Source organism: Acanthopagrus latus, chromosome 21 (genome assembly GCF_904848185.1).
Source record: "Acanthopagrus latus isolate v.2019 chromosome 21, fAcaLat1.1, whole genome shotgun sequence".
Lineage (NCBI taxonomy): Eukaryota > Metazoa > Chordata > Actinopteri > Spariformes > Sparidae > Acanthopagrus > Acanthopagrus latus.
The window spans coordinates 22,415,849-22,434,395 of NC_051059.1; the positions used below are offsets into that span (position 1 = coordinate 22,415,849).

An 18,547-nucleotide genomic window follows, 5' to 3' on the forward strand; every position below is an offset into this window, starting at 1 on the left:
CAGTCAGGATGCAACAACATGCATTAAAGGCGGGGGGGGGGGGGATAAAAACCCTGCAGACTGACAGACAGACACAATGGCAGTGACAGTAGCAGCAGTGGTGGTGGTGCTGATGGTGGTGTTGGTGGTGCTGGTGTCTCTGCGCTGATGCTCTCCTCTTGCTGCATGTGGCCTTTGAACCCATTGTTGTGTCGCGGGTGACGTCAGTGCCGTGTGCGGGAGACGGAGCGGCGTGCGCCTGGCGAGACAAAGGCGGCGAACCGACCGGGGGTCAGGCAGCAAGCAAGGCGAGCAGAGGAGCCGACGAAGAGAGAACCACTGTTTTTTTTTAAAACTACCAAAAAAAAAAAAAAAAAAAAGAAAAAAGGTAACTGCTAACCTTGGATTTCAGCCACGGTCTCCCGGGCGAAACGCAGCATGAAGACCCAGTGACACTCCCGAGGATTATGCTTTGACTCTCCAGACAGAAGAAAGAAGAGAAAAAACAACAACAGTGCCCTCTTTTCGGTTTTAGACGTCTTCTTCTTCTTTTTTTTTTTTTCCTCCTACGCCCCCCCATTTAGCGTGCTAGCTAGCTAGCCCCGCTAGCTTCCTAGCGTTGCACAGCACAGCACAGCACAGGTCTCCTCCTCCTCCTCCTCCTGGCTTCGCTTCTCATCTTTCTCCCCCTTCTCAAGAAACTGGGCGACAAGCGAAGGGAGAGGACACCGTCGACAGAGGCAAGATAAAGTAAGTTCTCGCGGTTTTCGCGCTTGTTTAATTGTCACAGGGCGACAACAACAACAACAACGCGGCTGCCTTTGTGAATGAGCACAAGTTCCCGACTGTCAGAGCCGCGGCTAGCCGAAGCTAGCTGCGCTGCTCCCAAACAAAGGGGTCGACAACGTGACTGAGTGCCGACTGTGTGGGACTGTTAGCCTGTTAGCTTGGCGGGCTGGAGCTAACAACAGCTCGCTTTTAGCTGCCTTTTATATACATTTTTAGAAACGCGCCGGTGTGTTTTTTAAGTGTGGCTGGTGTTAGTGTCGCTATGGTTTCCCACGTACGTGCCGGGGGCCGGTTTGTCCGGCGGTGTCGAGGCGGGCACGCCGCCTCCTGACTCCGGCAGCAGCCTCCTGGACGTCTCCAGTTGTCAGACAAGGAGCAACAACAGACAAAGCAAGGCGCCCAAATCAACACTCCTCATGTGTGCTGCTCTCTGTTCGTGACCCGCTGCCCCTTCGGTGCACAGCTCCACACTTGCTCTTGTGTGTGTGTGTGTTTTTAATCCTAAACAAACACTGTATTTATTTATTTTTTTTCATCTCCTCCTTTTTTTGTTTTTCCGATTTCCAGGAGAGAGAGAGAGGAGAGAGGGTGAAGCTCACTCCCGACAACACAACAAGGCATCCGTGATCTGATGTGAGATCCACGGAGAGACTATGCCGAGCCCTTTATTCCACCCCGAGATTATGGACCACGACGTGGTGATCAGCAGCCAGCACAACGGGGTCGGTCTGCCCCGGGATTCAGACCAGGAGTCGCGGGAAGAGGACCACCAAGAGGCGCTCCGCTTCGCCCTGGACCAGCTGTCACTCATGGCCCTGGAGAAGGTGGACTGTGGGGGCGGCGGAGGCGGCGGGCTGGTCGACAGCCTGGATGGGAACCAGGGTCCCGGCTCCGAAGGCTGCAACGGTGTCGGCGGAGGTGGCTACGTGGATCTACAGATGCTGGAGCATCCCAACGGGTCCCGGGACTCGCCCACGTCCTGCTCTCCATCCCCGGAGTACTACGGCTCGGGCGGGTACCACATGGCCGGCTCGCACCCCATGCTCCACGGGGAACAAAGCTCCGTCCTCTGCAACAGGAAGAGAAGTGTCAACATGACTGAATGTGTGCCGGTGCCCAGCTCCGAACATGTGGCCGAGATCGTGGGGAGACAAGGTAAAAGAGTTGCTTGTTTATTGTTGGAATAATTTAGTGGGGTGTTTTTTGTGTGTGTGTGTGTGTGTGTTTGTGGACGTGATGTTCAGGCAGCATGCAGCCTGCTGGCTCTTTGTTTGGGTGGCTGCCTGAGAGGAGAAGGAAAGAGAGAGAGAGAGGAGGGTCCCTGAACTTTTACAGCCTGCTGCTCCTCTGCTCTGCTTTTTAATGACCAACATAATGCGGGTTAAAAGAAGCAGCCATATATCGTTTTATTAGTTTTTTTTTTTTAATTATTATTATTATTAGTGTGAGTATTTAGACAATGCCTTGACAGAGTGAGTGTGGTTGATGAGCAGGAGGGAGGGATGGATGGATGGAGGGGGAGGGGTGGGAGAGGGTCAGACAAAGCGGCAGATTGTCGGGAGTCTGGACATGTCTAGCAGCCTGCACCAAACAAAGGAAATGGACCCAAACACGCCGCTTTTCTGCGCTGCGGATCTCAGAGCGGCACCGCAGAAACGCCGAGCTCGCACTCCCCGAGTCACGGAGGGTTTTTTTTTATTATCCCGGATCATCGGTCGCTTTCCGGGGGGGAAGATTTTAAGGCAGAAACGGGGGCAGCAGGCGCACAAAACACGGGACTGGGCGGTGTTACGCCCTGCACCCAGCGCTGTCTGCCGCTCTCTCTCTCCCCCCCCTCTCTCTCTCTCCCTCGCGTCTGATCCATACGCGTTTTTTTTAAAAACTGTCCCCTCTTTGTCTCCGTCGACATATCGTCCTCGACTTTAACATACAGGGGTGTTGTGGGCTCGCTTCGCCCGTCGCTAGCCGCCGCGGCAGCGTTACGGCATTGTTCCCTTTGTTTGAAAAAGCCATGCTTTCTGCTTCCCAGGATGACATCACACTCCGCGCGCCCTATTGGTCGCCGAGGAGCGAGCGTCCATATTTAAAGAAACAGCGGCGGTGCGCGCGGCTGGATGCTGCCACGAGCGGTGCAGCAGACGCCGACTCTGTGCGCGCGTGTGTGTGTGTGTGTGTGTTTTGCGGGGCAGACGGGCCTCCTCGTGCTCGTCCCGCACATCTGCCGCGTCTCCCCGCGCGCGTTCAGACAACCACGATGCGTGAACTGGCCACTAACACCCTGAAATCCTGCGGGTTTTTTTGTTTTTTTTTTCATAAATTCATTATTAATTTGAAGATTTTTAGAACAGGTTTCAGTTTATTGACACACCTGTAGTTTGAATTAATTCTACTATTTCATAATTAGTCCAGCCTTCATGGAGCCTCTAAATGTGATTATGTAGTGTCTCTTTAAAAGAATATGACACTTTATTATAATCTTGACAGAAATATCATTCATTTTGATTATGATAATTCAATATCACATCTGCAAAATATACACAGGATGATAATCAGCACCTTTCATACCTGCAACCCGAGTTCAGTCATTGTTTGAACGTTTAATCAAACTATATGATCAGTTTTGTGGTGCTGTTGCTCTCTTTTACACTGACAGGTGTTTCTAATATTTATATAAATAAGGACAGGCTCTACTTGGCCCCCACATAGGAGGTCAAAATCCTCCAAGACCCCTCACTACTAATATAGATTAAGTGTTTTCTTTTGGGCCCCTTGTCCAGCATTAAGTCTCAGTTTTAGGCTTTCTAGAGGAAAAATGTGGTCACCCCCATGAAATAGAGCAGCGGAGTACAAGAAACAACAACAGCACCACAAACTGCAGCACGCAAACCACCCGCACAGTTAAATGAACAACTTAATTTCAACTATATAACTCCCACAGCGACGGGATGTGTTGTCAGACTGCATTAGCTTTAACAAGGTGTACTTTATAAACTTCTAAGTGTAATTTGGAACCAGTCGTTTATAACATAACCAAACTTCTCTGTATGACTGTCCCAGGTTGTAAGATCAAGGCCTTGCGTGCCAAAACTAATACCTACATAAAGACTCCGGTCAGAGGCGAGGAGCCGGTGTTCATCGTGACGGGACGCAGGGAGGATGTGGAGATGGCCAAACGAGAGATAGTCTCCGCGGCGGAGCATTTCTCCATGATCAGGGCCTCCCGCTGCAAAGCTGGAGCTCCTGGAGGAGGAGGTGGAGGAGGAGGAGGCGGCAGCAGCGGTGGCTCTCTGCCCGGACCACCACACCTACCTGGACAGACCACCATACAGGTACAGACGCCACTCAGCCCTGCTGTTTTTTTGTGTTTCACTCTGCCTGGTCACAAAGAAATAAATGGATGTTGGGTTTTAAATGTAATTTTGTAGTTTGAGATAAACATTGAAACATTTCTCTCGTCACTGGTCCAGGTCAGGGTGCCCTACAGAGTAGTCGGATTAGTTGTCGGACCAAAGGGAGCAACTATCAAGCGCATCCAGCAGCAGACTCACACCTACATCGTGACACCCAGTCGAGAGAAGGACCCGGTGTTCGAGGTGACCGGCATGCCGGAGAACGTTGACCGGGCGAGAGAGGAGATCGAGACCCACATCACCCTGCGGACTGGAACCTTTGTGGACCTGCAGGGAGACAATGACTTCCACTCCAACGGCACTGATGTCAGTCTAGAAGGTCTGGGTGCCCTGAGTGGGGGGCTGGGGGCGTCTCTGTGGTCCAGGGCTACCGGCCACCACTCTGCACCCCCTCCACCTCCTCCAGCCTCCCCTCCTCCTGCTATTCCCATGTCCATGCACCACTCCTCCGGCCGGAAGATGTCCTCCTCGGTCGCCTATCACACGCACAACGGCGGCATGAGCTCAGAAACCTTCAGCGCCACCCGCAAGGCCAACGATGGCGGCAGCCCCACCAGCCCTTTTAGCACAAGCTCCAGCAGTGCTGGAGGAGGATTCTCTTTTGGGGGCGACTCCACCCCAGGGCTGCCCTCTTCAGAGGAGCTGGGCTTTGAGTTCAGCGCCTCCAACATCTGGGCACCTTTCGTTAACGGTGGGGCAGGCAATAAGGCGGCTGGCTCCTCCCAGCAGCAGCTACGTCGCAACAGCAGCGGCCTCAGCGGCGGTGCCATCACTCCACGATTGTCTCCAACTCTGCCTCAGGACACGGGCGTGGGCCCCATGGATCACCCGTTAGCCCGTCGTGCCCAGAGCGACCCCCTGAGCACTCTCTCCTGGCTGCAGTCCGGCAGCGCAGGAGGGGGCTCCTTCTCCGGAGCGTCCAGCTCCAGCTCCGGCGGCTCGTCTACCGGCTACTCCTCCTGCTCGGCCTCCTCCCTGCCCGGCGGCTCACCCACTGACTCCGAAGGAGGCGGCAGCGGCGTGGGCCTCAGCTCCGGGATGCTGAGCCGACTGAAAGGCAGCACCGGCCCCGGGGTCGCGGGTCTGGTCGGCGTCAGCCCCGGGATCAACAGGGACTGCTTTGTGTGTTACGAGAGCGAGGTGACAGCAGCCCTGGTGCCTTGTGGCCACAACCTGTTCTGCATGGAGTGCGCCGGGCAAATCTGCCAGTCCGCCGAGCCAGAGTGCCCCGTCTGCCACACCCCCACCACACAGTGCATCCGCATCTTCTCCTAATGCTCTGGCCGGGGTTTGGGCGCGGGGGTGGGGTGAATATGAGGGCGGCAGGAAGAGGACTGAGTGGGGCACCAGCTGTGGCGGAGATGATGGAAGGATACACACTAATAACCTTCACACACACATGATGGACCATAATAAATGCATTAATAGAGATGATGATACTATACGGATGTTGATTTATTGCTGATAACTGTCAAGATGAATAATAACAATAATAATAATAATAATGACTTATTTTCAGAGTGAAGTTAATTGAAACTGGTCTGCAGACCTTTGGGGCTCAGACAGTCTCTCGGTGGTGAACTTATGGAAGGAAACTAGTGTCTTATCTCTCTTCAGGCCTTCATTTTGAGCCGGAGCAGGCTGCACTGCTGGCCTGCCGGTCTGTCTCGACATGTCTTCATTCTGGCTTCTTCAGATCTCTGCCTGCTTTCTCTCTCACAGCCTTTCCTTTTGACACTTTTGTACTTAACAGATATTTTTCGATGAAGCTGTCAATGAGGCCTGCACTTTTCTACTCCTTATTTTAATGTTCTTGACAGAACTGTTCCAACGAACCCCCACCCCCTCGCTCGCTCTCTCTCTCTCTCTGCTCTCACTCATGCTGTTGTTTGTGACACGACGGGGCGGGGTTGCTATTTTTCTGTAAGCGTGGAACTTTTTTAAAGGTCGGCATGTAGTCAGGCACCAAGCGGAAACAACACACCCGAGGGACCTCTGAAGGATGAATTCCTGTTTCTTGTTGCCACACACAAAAAAAAAAATTAGCCATCCGTGATGCCAAATGAACGCTATTAATAGACGTCTCTTGATTCTCGATCAAATTCAGTAACGTGTCGGATGAATTCTGATGAGTCTGCCCCACGTTTCCAATGTGGCGTCTGCATCGATTCACATGAATTATCCTGTATTGAGGAAATGTGTCTGAGGTCAGTTTCTGTATGTTTGGGCAGCCTGACAATCCCTTTACATCTCTCTCTTTCTGTGTGCGAGTGTGTGTGTGTGTGTGTGTGTGTGTGTGAGATCAATGCCCACTCATGCTGTTTATTACATCAGCATGAGCATGAGAAGGTTTCCTGTCCTGCCTCCCCTCCCCTCCTCTTCACTTCACTCACAGTCTTGCGGGATAGTGATACTCTGATCCATCCACACCGGGACATTTTCCCCCCCTCACTCTCTCTCGTCTGTTACACTTAGATCGGCTCATTGAGCATTTTTCTTACTAGTCTTCTTTTTTTTTTTTTTTTGACTCTCGACTGTCAAACTCTAGGAGGAGATAGGGCTTTTCTGACGCCACACGTGAATGTTTTTTTGTCCAATAAAAGGTTCAGGAGAAACGTCTGCTCCTCCCACAAGAAACAATAACAAGGGGCTCAACTCGCGGCCCCTCTAAAAAGGAAGGGGGGGAAAAAAAAAAAGAAACACCTCGTACTGTTTTTGTTTTTGGTAGTTTCGGTCTTCCACCCCACTCTCGCAGCAAAGCTGTATGGCACTCTGTGATGACACACCGTCACACCCATACACTGCTGGCTAAATGTAGTGCACTAAATGGTTAGTCGTTTTGAGATTTGTCCTATGTTTCCTAGCATTACTGAGTGACTCCCGACGAGGCGGTTGCATCCTGTTTTGTGTTTGTGTTGTTTTTTTAAAAATTCAGTGTGAGTTTGCAGTAACTGCCTCCAATAGTGTTAATGCTGTTCGTATGATTTTTGGGCGACGTCTGCGCGATTAGCGGCCCCTTTCGAACATACATGGAATCAGCTCATAGAATGAGACAAGCCATGACGACAGGAGTTTAAACGACACAGCTAATTCTCAAAGGGCTTCCTCTCTTGACTGCACAGACACACGATCACATTTTTCAGGCTCACAAAAAAAAAAAGTAGAGTAGGTAGAAGTCAACTTATCCTTTTTATGGCAGCTAGTAGCTAGGTCATCCAGGGCTTCCAGACACTCGTTGTGTTCAAATCCCAGCAGCTGCAGAATGTTTTGCTTGTGTTTATTAACGGTTCTTTTCTAATTGTCCCCCACACAGCCATCACATGTGGATCCTGTTCGTTGGGGCGTTGCAGTCGCAGTGTTTCCTCCCCAGGTAGTCGCAGTTTTGATATCGAGGGGTAAAGAGGAAAAAAAAAAAAGGGTAACTCTACTTGAGTCAACGGGCAGTTGCTGCTGTGCTTTGGTGCTCCAGCCAGTTTCATGTTATTTGCTGTCTGACTGTTGGTTTGTTACTGAGGTGTTGAGGGCAGTAGCTCCACAGAGGAATCCAATAAGTTGCTGTCCTGGTTGAGCGCAGCAGTGCACTAATTCATGTGTCCACACGTGTAGGAAGAACCTGTCCAGGAGCAAAAGAGGTAGTCTGTGCGAGGACTATCCCATGGTGCTTTGGTGCATCTCCCTACTGAAACACGGTGATGAACAGTCGGCAGTGTGGAGGCCTCGTTCAGTTCTCCACCCTGTTCTCATCGTGGTTGAAACGGGCGTCCCGTCCTCCTCCCAGTCGGGACCCGATGTTGTCAAACGTCGACGCATATTTTATTTTGTTTCCGTCTCGTGCAACACTCCGAGCAGACGCAGGGCTGCGCGTGTGTCTGAATGAACAGATCAGCCGTGACTGTTGTGTGAGCCTGTTGAGGCCGGTCGTTGAAGCCCTTCTTTAAACTGTCCCAAGTCGACGTGTTCGAGGAATTAAAAAAAACAAACGTATTGTTGTTCGCCGGATGAGTCTGATGTAAATCCTCGGGATGTTGCACCGGGATGTTTTCTGGCCAATGAGAGAATGTTAGGGTCTAATGTACAGTAGTTTAATTGTTTAAAAAAAGAAAAAAAGGAAAAAAAAGGTACAAATTTTTTCAGATCGACTGCTGATTTTTATTTTTTTTAGCTGAACGTGTCCCCCTCCCCCATTTCCTTCCTTAAGGTTTGAAAACAGGGTTTCCTGAGGCATGCTAGCCAGTGACCTCTGACCTTTTTTGTGATTAGAGGGGGGGGTGGGTGCGAAGAGAGCCACGCCAGTAAGGGGTGACAGACACCCCTCAAGCCTCCGCTCTCCTATTTTTTGCTTTAATTCTCTTTGTATGCAGAACCAAAATGTAAAATGTCAGCAAACGAGGCTTCGGGCCTGACCTGTGTGTGTGTGTATATACCCTGAATACAATCATTGGGATCTTGTTTTCAAAAGCAAAATGACTTAATTGAAGATAAGTGTAGTTTCTAAAGAACATGTATCATTATTTGTAAGTTAACCATCTGCATGTCTTCAAGCCACCTGGCATTAGCTAATAATTTTTAAGATAAAAAAAAAAAACTTTTTACACATTTTATTTTTTACAATTTATTTGCTTACCTAAATATCCCAGACAATAATGTGACCCTTTTTATTACTTCAAATTTATTTTTATTTTCCATTTTTTTTATTATTATTTTCCTTATTTCCTGTGTACTACATATAGGCAATTTATAACAAAATGAGAAAATTATTGAAGAAATTTTAAAATTGAAATATATTTTATTTGAAAGTTTATGGACCTTTTAACCGTGAGCCGGGAGAATTGTATAATCATATGATTTGAGCTGACTTGACGGTTATGAGAAATGTATCAAGAGTTTTATTTTTTATGCTTCTTTAATAAAGTCTTGTTTTTGGTTTCATTTTTTTACTGTAAAATAAGAAGTCGTGTGTTTGTGTCTTTATTTTCTGTGCAGAGGAGGAAACAAACAAAAAAGGTGCTGCAGACAAAAAGCAGCTCGCTTCATCACCACATGGTGGCAGTACGCACACACACACGCGCGCACACACACACACACACACACACACCTGCAGCAGGGCGTGAAACCTGCAGATCAGACATGTTTGTTTGAGAATCTGAGACCAGACAGTTCATCGCAGGCTCGGATGTTCCTGGATCTCACATTTAGATTGACTTTGGTTTTTAGACGACGTGTGTTGTGTCGTTAGACGAAGAGATGAAATCATTATGAAAAAACATTTTAATTCTAGTGTCTAAAGATCCTGATCAAGCTTCTAAAACTGGAGGATCAGCTGCTTTCTCCTGTTTTTTTTGTCCCTATGATTGAACTCACCTGAAGGTTATAATGTGCTGGTCTGACTAAACAAGTAAACTGAGGACGTCAGTTTGGATTCTGGAGATATTCCAGCTGAAGTTATTCATTGTGCTTTTAGTTTTTTGGCCTTTTTGTTAACTGAAATAGTGCTGAAGGTAAATGACGCATCAGTCGACAACAAATAAATTGGCAACAGTAATTATTTATAAAGCAAAAGCTCTTCAAGTGTGAGAATCTGCTGCTTCTCTTTTTCTTCATAATAAAGATCTGACATTTTAAAGTGCAAATGTTTGATAGAGAGAATAATCAGCTGATTTAAGAGCTATAACAGACTGTTAGTTTCAGCCAGACTAAAAGAAGATAAACAATTGGAAAGAAGGGAGCTGAACCTTTAACACATGATGATTATAATCTAAAGAGTAACATGTAGTCACGGTGTGTAGTTCTGTTGAGCAGGAACAAAAACATCTGGTTCAGTTTGTGTAAAGTGGTGGTGGGTGACACAAACCTCCCCCTCCTCCTCAGAGAGGTCAGAGGTCGCAGAGAGCAGACTGGGCTCACTGAAGTGGAGGCTGATTGTTCCAACTGAAGGTTTCGTGTCAATGCATCACCCGGCTGTCTTCACGAGACGGGAGGCGGCGTCTGGTCCAGCGCCGCTCAGCAGCCAAAGTAATTAAAATGAACAACTTCTCCAGGACTTGTTGAAGAGTCGAGCACTTTTATCGTCAATGTAATGGATTACATCAGAGTTAAAATGTACTTTACATGCTTTTTTATACTTGTACTCCTCGACATTATGGAGGAAAATAAAGTACATTTACTCCACAACATTTAGTTAATAACTCAGTTACTTGTTACTTACCAAAGCCAAAGCAGGCCACTTCTTAAACACATTTATGTTATAAATTTTATCTCAGAATTAAATGTTCTATAATTAATGCTGAGTATCAAATAATTCAACCCGTAATGGTGCATACAGACACGTAAATATACGTATAAATTACTTTTAGTTGTGCCTTTAGTACCTAAAAGGTCACTCAGCCAACACAAAGTGTGTTTACAAGTCTTGGGGAGTAATACCACAAATGTGAATTGCCTCCACTAAATTGCATTGTGGGTAATGTAGGCACCATGTTTTGAAAAGCAGTCTGACGTCACAGTGATAATAACACTCACCATGGACAACAAGTTATACATACTGATACAGCAGAACCAGAGATATCACCCATTTCATTCCAACGCAGCCTACATTACCCACAATGCAACTGAGTGACATCACCAGATGCATTCTATCAGCTTCCTCTAAACCCACAAAAAGGCTTTAAACTACTCACTCCTCAAGACCTGAACTGGTGGGGCTGAGCTGCTCTTTCAGTACATTTATTTACAGAAAAATACTTTTTAAAATTAAGTACATTTCATACGAGACACTTTAAGACTTGAACAAGAAATATGTACTTCTGAGTACGTTCTCCAGCCCTGCCTGTTAGAAATGTGCGACGCAGACGTATTTTAAGACGTAATAACTGAATGAATCACAGTGCAGTCGTGTGACAGGAGGAATAATAAAAACAGCCGTTTAGATTGTGACACAAATGTCCTTTTAATAGGAAGCAGATCACAATCAGGCTGCATCCCAGTTTCCACTTCCTCCTCATTAAAGAACGATCAATAATGATAAGAAACAAATTAGAAACATCCTCAGTAGAAAATAATTCTCTCATGCGAGTTCTGTGTTCACACTACATTCATATTGGTTACAGATGACGTATTCACAAGCCTTTTATAAAACAAAAAAACATTGATGACTCATCATTACAGAGCTTAAATCAAATCAAAAGTAAAAAAAAAAAAAACTAAACAAACAAACAGTGAAAAAAAAAAAAAAGGAACATCAAAGAGACACGTGCTGGCACGATAAAGTTTCCCATCATGCAATTGTACGTTGATTCTATTCACAGGGTGGGCGTCATTGGTCTCCACAGAGTTGTGTCGGCGTGCATGCATGCATGTGTGTCATCTTACATGTGCCCTTTTGTGCTTGAGCAGAGGTCGCTGTGGATGTGTGTGTAGTGTGTGTGTGTGTGTGTGTGTGTGTGCAGCAGTGTGTGTCTGTGTGCGAACATACATGAAGCAGGCAGCCAACGAGCCCCGAACTGGTGAGTTTTTGTTGTTGTTGTTGCTTTTGTCTGGAGTCCTGGGATCACTCATGACAGCACAATGTAACTGCACTGAGCGGTCAGTGTGGCGGAAAAGCTCCTCTTTTGTTTTGTTTTTTTAAAGGCTAATTCACCCGCAAAATCAAGCAGGATTGAACCCATGATCTGTTTTAGTTCAGGGGAATTTGGACGCCCAATTTTTTTTTCTTTTAAAAAAAAGGCAAGCTGTCCCTTTGACCACAGGAAGAAGGCTCTGCTGAGGCTGAATAACATTCAGAAGCTTTGTTTGTTTTTTTGTTTTTTTTTTTTTGGTAGAAATGTTTGAGTAAAGACAACATGTGACAGGCCAGCAGTGACATCTGGTGCAGCTCCACACGGTTTACTCACTGCCACCGACATCATTTCACAGAGACACCACGAGACGAGCGAGGACTGCGAGTGTGAACAGGTTCATTTTACGCACATGACAAGACTGAAACTAATACTGGAACATAAACGCTTGGCGGTGACTCCGATGGCTTCTTTCTCTGTTTAAAAAAAACAAAACTAAAAAACTAAAAACAAAACAAAACAAACTTTGAGATCCGGTCCTGCTAAAGGCAGAACACTTTTTCCTTCTCTCTTATTCAAAATGTGTGAGAAAAAAAAGCTTTCCAAGAGGAATGGGGATTTTATGACTCCATAAATAAAAAATATCTCAGTGATTTACATACAAACTCAAGAAGAATCATAAGTTTCCCATTCCTCGGATCTGGATATTGCAGTTTTGCTGTGGTTATATTGACAGCGCAGTACATTTTGGGGTATGTAGGTTCAGTATATTGCTCACAATCTCAGAGCCCATTTTTTATTTATTATTATTTTTTTTGCACACGCTCACAACCTTCACACACACACACACATGCACGCACACAATAACAAAAAAGACACAGCAGTGTTCACAGAGGGCTCGTTCTTCATAAAAACCACACAAACAAAACCACTATTGCCTTAAAGAGGTGGGTTTGGATGACGTGTGCAGGAGGGAGGATGAGTCCTTCAGGCTTCCTGTGGTTCCTCCAGACTCTCTGAGTGTGTGTGGCTGAGCAGGTGGACGACGACGGGGGGAAACCTCACGGGTCACTTTGCCAACAGAAGCGTGGACGGCATGTATTAGTGCGTAAACTGACATCCCAGTCCACTGATCCCGTAGCCCTTTTTTTTTCCTTTTTTTTTTTACTCATTTGTTTTTTTAAAGGAGTTAATGTGCACTCTAGGGGTGTGGATGTGTTCGACGCTGGGGTATTGCTCCGGTTTGTTGTGACGTGAAGCAGAAAATGTTTTTTAAAAAAAAACAAAAGCACAAAATAAACAAAATAAAAAATGCCACAACTTTCGCTTCTATCAACACATCACACTCAGCGTTTCTCCACCGTCGGCGTGTTTTTCTCCACGATAATGAAGGTTAGTCAGGTCATTATAAAAAACCGTATTGTACTGAGGGTTATATATGCACCATGCTCACACAGGTAAAATACTGGAGGCACCCATCTTTTTATGTGGGAGGGGGAGTGAATCACAGTGTTCCTGGGGTCAACATGCAGGACGTTTGTACATTTACAGGACAGACTAGCAGTGATGTCGCCCCTGGAGACTGATCTAAGGTCAGTTTGTTGTGTGTATGTGTGTTTTTTTTTCTCTTCTTCTTCTTCTTTATTTGGGATTTTTGGGGCAAATAGGAAGCTGATCTTAGATCTGCACCTGAACTCCATCTGAACACAACACATCACACCGTGTGGGGGGGGGGGGACTATGCAGAGCAAACAACTGGAGAGTATGACGGACTGGAAGAACGACACACAGTCAGGCAGGCAAGCGGACGGACGAAGAGGACGGACGGACGGAGGGACAGAGCATAGCGAGGCGAGGACTGCTCTCCTGAAGACACAGAGAAGCAAAAGTGCAAAGTGGTCGTTCTCAATTTATTCACATGGTTTCGTTGTTCTGCGCTGTTTCCTATCACGTGGACAGCGTATAAAAGGTGTGATGTGTTTTTAGGAAAGACTGAGTGAGCGACGGACAAGTGCTGCTAACGTGAGGCTAACCCTAAAAACTGAGAGTGGAAAAAAGCTGTGGAAATATCTCAAAATGAAATATGATCTTTATAAACGTATTCCTCCATGTTTGCATTGATAACATTGCAATGTAAATGTTGCATAATGTATGCAGATATATGTACAATAGAGCGTTTTCATGAGTGTGCCTATCTATGGAGGTGTGAGTACTATATGTGTGCATAATACTATGTCTGTCACACACTGCGTCCCCCCTCAGCTGCGGCCCTCCTCGGCCGAGCGCTGGTCCGACTTGAGCTTGACGAACTCTTTCGCCACGTCGTCGTTGTTGCGCTGGGAGAGGATGCGCAGCACCGTCAGGCCCGTCTCGTCCATGTGGATGCGTCGGCCCAGCGGCATCCAGCAGGTGACGCTGCCCTTGCTGGCTATGTCCTTCACCTGCAGCACGCCCATGCCCACGGTGCGGTCCTCTCTGGCGAAGCAGTAGTCCTTCACGCACACCTGCAGCTCGTAGCTCTCTGGACCGACCTCAGTGCCCAAGGAGCTGAAACCAGACGGAACCGCAGCCATGATTTAGCTCAAGCATTCAAGAATCTTCCTGTACATTTTAAAGATACAATATTTAAAATTTACACTGTCGAATGTCTAAAAACAGCTGGACAATTGTTTTGTATTTTGTTGAGTTGTGTACTCACATTATCTCAAATGCTTCCAACACTTTTATTCAAAGTAACAAGTCATTTGTTTGCTTTAACTTCTGTGTAAATGCCAGATGATTCATCAGAGAGTGAAGAAGGACGTCTGAACTTGACTAAATATAACATGTGTACACTGTATTTATTTAAGGCATTCTGTCTGTCGCGTGTTGTCCCGTTACCAAAGCAACTGCCTAAGTTTAACTGAACAGGAAGCTGAAACAAAGAGAAAGCAGAAACGGTGAACACTCACTACTGGACACTTTCGGCGAACTTGGGCGACCAGGTGTTGTTCTTGGACTTGGTGGCGAATTTCCTCTTCTTGTCGCTGAGGTGAGGACCGATGATGTAGACTTCGACGAAAGGCCTGAAGCCCTGCGCCTTCCATTTCAGGTCATTGGCAGCCACCACTGGAGGATCAAAGTAGGTTGAGTTAAAGTAGGAAGAGACGAGAAGTACGGAATAATAACTGAGCCATATCGGAGAAATGGGACAGCCTGTTCCGCTCGCTCACCTTTCACGTTGATCTTGTGTTCTCCGTTAGGCTGAGGCAGAATGTCCACGCACATGACCACCTCGCCGACCGCGTCCACTCCGGATGCTGTGAAGACACAAACAGTAAGTGGTCCATTGTGTTTGTTTGCCCATTCGTCTCTGGATGGACATAATGTGGCACAGCTGAGATATATGACGTGAAGAAAATGGGATGCATCAGCAGATTGTGAACTAAATTTAAACATGCACAAACTACACACACACACACACACACACACAGACACACACAGGTTTCTCTGTGATAATCAGACGAGCAGGGCTTGGCTGGGCAGAGCAGATTCTGTGCCAGCTCTAATGCTGAGCAAACTGCAAACTGTAATGCAGCAATGGCTGGTAATTCGTTCTTAACACTCTCTTGACGCTGAAGGGAAAAAGAAAAAAAAAAAAGGAGACGAAACTGAAAAAAAAATCCAAACTGCAACACAAGCTTCTTTCCTTCCTCTCTCCTCTTTCTCCCTTTTTCATCGGGTCTTGCACATCCTACGCTCTCCCTGATCTCAAGTCGCTGCTGTTTTCACCTGGTCAGCTGTTTGACTTTCTGCATGCACTCTATGTAACAGGCTTCATCGACCGCAAGCGGTCTACGAAAGAGTCGTGCCTTTTTTTCAATCAGCTGATAGAAAAAGATTTCAAACAGGAAGCCTAAAGGAGGAAAAACAAGTTGAAAGAGAGAGAGAGAGAGTCGGGGCTGTGCTGAGGGCTAACACTGCTCGCTGTCTCTGGTTATCTGTGGTTGATGACAGTTTGATCACACAGACGTCGGAGCTGCTGCCGGCTGCTCGGGGGGACATGCAGGTTTTACATAACACAGCTGACACGTACGTTTCTCCGGTGGCGTGTCTTCGTTGGCCGTGCACCTGATGCCTTTTCCTCCGTGGACTGAGAGGAGACAGAAGAGAGTCAGCGTCAGAAGATGGCAAACAAAACATCCATACTGACAAAGACTAAAGAGTTGTGATGATGGTTTAAAGACCTTGGTAAAAATGATGTCCTTGACATAAAAGTTTTTATAATAATCCCCCTTTTCTGATCATCTTAAATCCATCTGGGGGGTTTTAGCATTATATTGCATATAAATAAAACCGGTAAATGCAAATTGTAGTTTTAGTGCAGCCACTGTACTTCACTGAAGGAATGAATTAAACATTTTCTTCCAACACTGTAAGCGAGTTATTCTGTTTAATCTCATAATCCCATTTAATTCCATAAGCCGTCGTTACAGTAAGAAAAAGCAGTGGAGCTCTTTGAGAGTAACTGAAAGCATTTTTGTGTGAAATTGATTGAACCCGCTGTGCAACTGTGTGTGTGTGTGTGTGTGTGTTTGCCGTCTGAAGTCGTACCCTGGGCGTTCTGTGAGAGGACGAACTTCCTGATGAGCTTGTCTGTGGCCTGCGTGTACAGAGACAGGGCGTAGCGCAGAGACTGCAGGTCTGGACTCTTTTCCAAGAAGGTTTTCTTCAGGCCCACGCCACCGGCGTGGAAGTATTGCTGCGTGAACAGATGAGACGTGACATGTGCTTATAGTAGAAGGAAGAGGGCAGGCAGACAGAGGGAAGGACACAGAGTGGACGATCTGTAACAAAACTGTTCAGTAGAGTGGAACTAGCTCGTCAGCTTTGGAGCTACAGAGCAGCAGTGTGATGAGACTGAAGCTCTAAACCTGCACAGATGTTCAGTGAGTGCTGTTAAGTATTAAAACTATAACATTTAGATTCTATTGATGTTTATGATGCCCACATTTAAATATTCTTATCAGAACGAATTCAGACAAATATTTAAGGGCAGACGTATCAGGTGATGACATCATTTTTACATGCAGTGGTTACGTTTTAGATTTGGGGCTCTTTCGCTTCCAGAACTTACACTGACACTTGTGGAAAGAAAAAAGTCCAAAATACATATATAGGGTGTTCTGTTCAAGATCTTCACCTGTTCTAAGTTAATTCTGAACTTTTGTTAATTATCTGGTTTTATGGTTTGACTTTCTTTTCACCTCTGTGGCTTGAAAGAAAAGTCTAATTTGTCTGTCAGTGCTTTTTTGCAGGACAAGGTGCAACTTCTTTGAATATTTCTTCGTGCTGAGCAAACAGAACAAACTCAAATCCTCCCTCCAGTTTTTCATCCTGTTCGTACAGTTGAATATTTGAGCTTCACTGTGTAGAACGATGTCTGTGCTGAGTCTGACACTTGACAGCTGTTCTCACTTTCATTGCTCAAAGTGTGAATGTGCCTTGTGTTCACTGAAGTGAGTACTGTACATTTCTACATAAGTTAGAATCATTTCCCTGTCAGCTGTCCTGCTGGTGTAACACATCATACAATACCTTAATAGTGTCCAGTGCCAGCTCTATGACTGCACACTGTTTAGGAGTCAGAGCTTTGGCCTCCTCTCTTCCCATGTGCTCCTGCAGGACGGATCAAACAAAGGACACCACACCACAGTTACTTCTCAAATGTTGCTTGTATCTGAAAAACACTAGCCCTGTCTGTCTTTTTATTGCCGTTTTCATCACCTTGAGTTTGGACAGCTGGCCCAGCTCCTTAGCAGCGTTGAAGATCATCTGCGTGCCCTGTTGTGGAGAGACGGACAGACGAGTGAGAACGGTGCAGGGAGGAGAAAAGAGAGGTGTTTGAGAGGTGTCTGCAGAGTGAGGGGTGAGTTCAGTGAGACAGACAGCTGCAGATACAAGAAGTTTGCAGAGTGAGGTGGGGGGGAGAGTTCTGTCCTCATTTATATATGTTTCAATTAAACATTCACAATGAACAGGCGTCATCCTGGTAGACAGAGAAGGTTCAGGTGCTTTGGTGTACAGACAGTCAGTACTACAGGGACTCATGGGCAGGTAATGTTGCCTCTGGTGCGCCGTGCTGCCGTTTCAATCATGTTTTGATGCACTGACGTCCACAGAGAAGAAGGACGAATTGTTTAAAAAAAGAATGACAAAGGCTACAGACGGTGGTGTTGAGGCTCCTGTTAAAAATAGAGTGTTTCTTCATGCTAACAAAAGGCTACACACTCACGCAAACACACACACACGCAAACACACACATACTTACAATAACCTAAAAGAGGAAAGGAAGGGAGAGAGAATGGAGTAACGGCAGGACAGATGGGTTAATGTTCAATTAAATTGGAACCCAGCAATGAAAAGCAATGAAATTCAGAAGCAGAGAAGAAGAAACAAGGGTGAGGAAAAGAGGACGAGTGTTATTTTCTAATCACATACCGTCTGGTCAGTGAGTGTTGGAAGCACAATTGTTTTTTCCATTGTGTTCATCACCAGTTTCCACAGTTCCTTCAGCACTCTCTTCAGGACCGTCTTCTCACAGATCTTAGCAAACAGCGACAGACTGAAACAAAAACACACAATCCCTCAACATGGAGGCAAAACACACATTTTCATTTATTTATAGGTTGTGTGTGTGTGTCTGTTGGGGCCGTGGTAACTTCAGTGTACGAAATGATAAAAATAGGAGTGTGCACGCACAGCCAAACCACAGACAGAGCAGGTGCTGAGTTCAAAGCGAGCACAAAAATGACACAAAAACAATGTCGAGCGCAC

The 18,547-nt window shown here is 46.4% G+C and overlaps 2 protein-coding genes across 5 annotated transcripts in view; one reads left to right on the plus strand and one right to left on the minus strand.

Moving 5' to 3' along the window:
* The first annotated feature begins 191 nt into the window (after positions 1-191).
* On the plus strand, positions 192-9,107 carry LOC119010746 (RNA-binding protein MEX3B-like). 4 transcript variants are annotated; one of them, XM_037083150.1, is made up of 4 exons: positions 192-733; positions 1,336-1,923; positions 3,826-4,097; positions 4,236-5,453. In XM_037083150.1, exons 2-4 carry the CDS (start codon positions 1,422-1,424, stop codon positions 5,451-5,453), a joined length of 1,992 nt encoding a protein of 663 aa, XP_036939045.1. In that variant the 5' UTR covers positions 192-733; positions 1,336-1,421. The 4 variants fall into 4 exon arrangements, with proteins under 4 accessions (XP_036939045.1, XP_036939044.1, XP_036939046.1 ...); XM_037083149.1 differs by having other exon boundaries at positions 195-729; XM_037083151.1 differs by lacking the exon at positions 192-733 and adding an exon at positions 811-1,223.
* Positions 9,108-13,360: 4,253 nt separating this feature from the next.
* Positions 13,361-18,547, minus strand: part of LOC119010896 (protein unc-13 homolog A-like) — a 34,841-nt gene continuing 29,654 nt past the window's right edge. The window contains exons 35-42 of the mRNA XM_037083473.1: positions 18,212-18,335; positions 17,498-17,554; positions 17,309-17,389; positions 16,325-16,472; positions 15,807-15,863; positions 14,944-15,030; positions 14,683-14,839; positions 13,361-14,278 (exon numbers count right to left, since the gene is read on the minus strand). Of these exons, the coding sequence (XP_036939368.1) occupies positions 13,990-14,278; positions 14,683-14,839; positions 14,944-15,030; positions 15,807-15,863; positions 16,325-16,472; positions 17,309-17,389; positions 17,498-17,554; positions 18,212-18,335 (1,000 nt within the window). The 3' untranslated portion in view covers positions 13,361-13,989. The remainder of the gene's footprint in view (positions 14,279-14,682; positions 14,840-14,943; positions 15,031-15,806; positions 15,864-16,324; positions 16,473-17,308; positions 17,390-17,497; positions 17,555-18,211; positions 18,336-18,547) is intronic.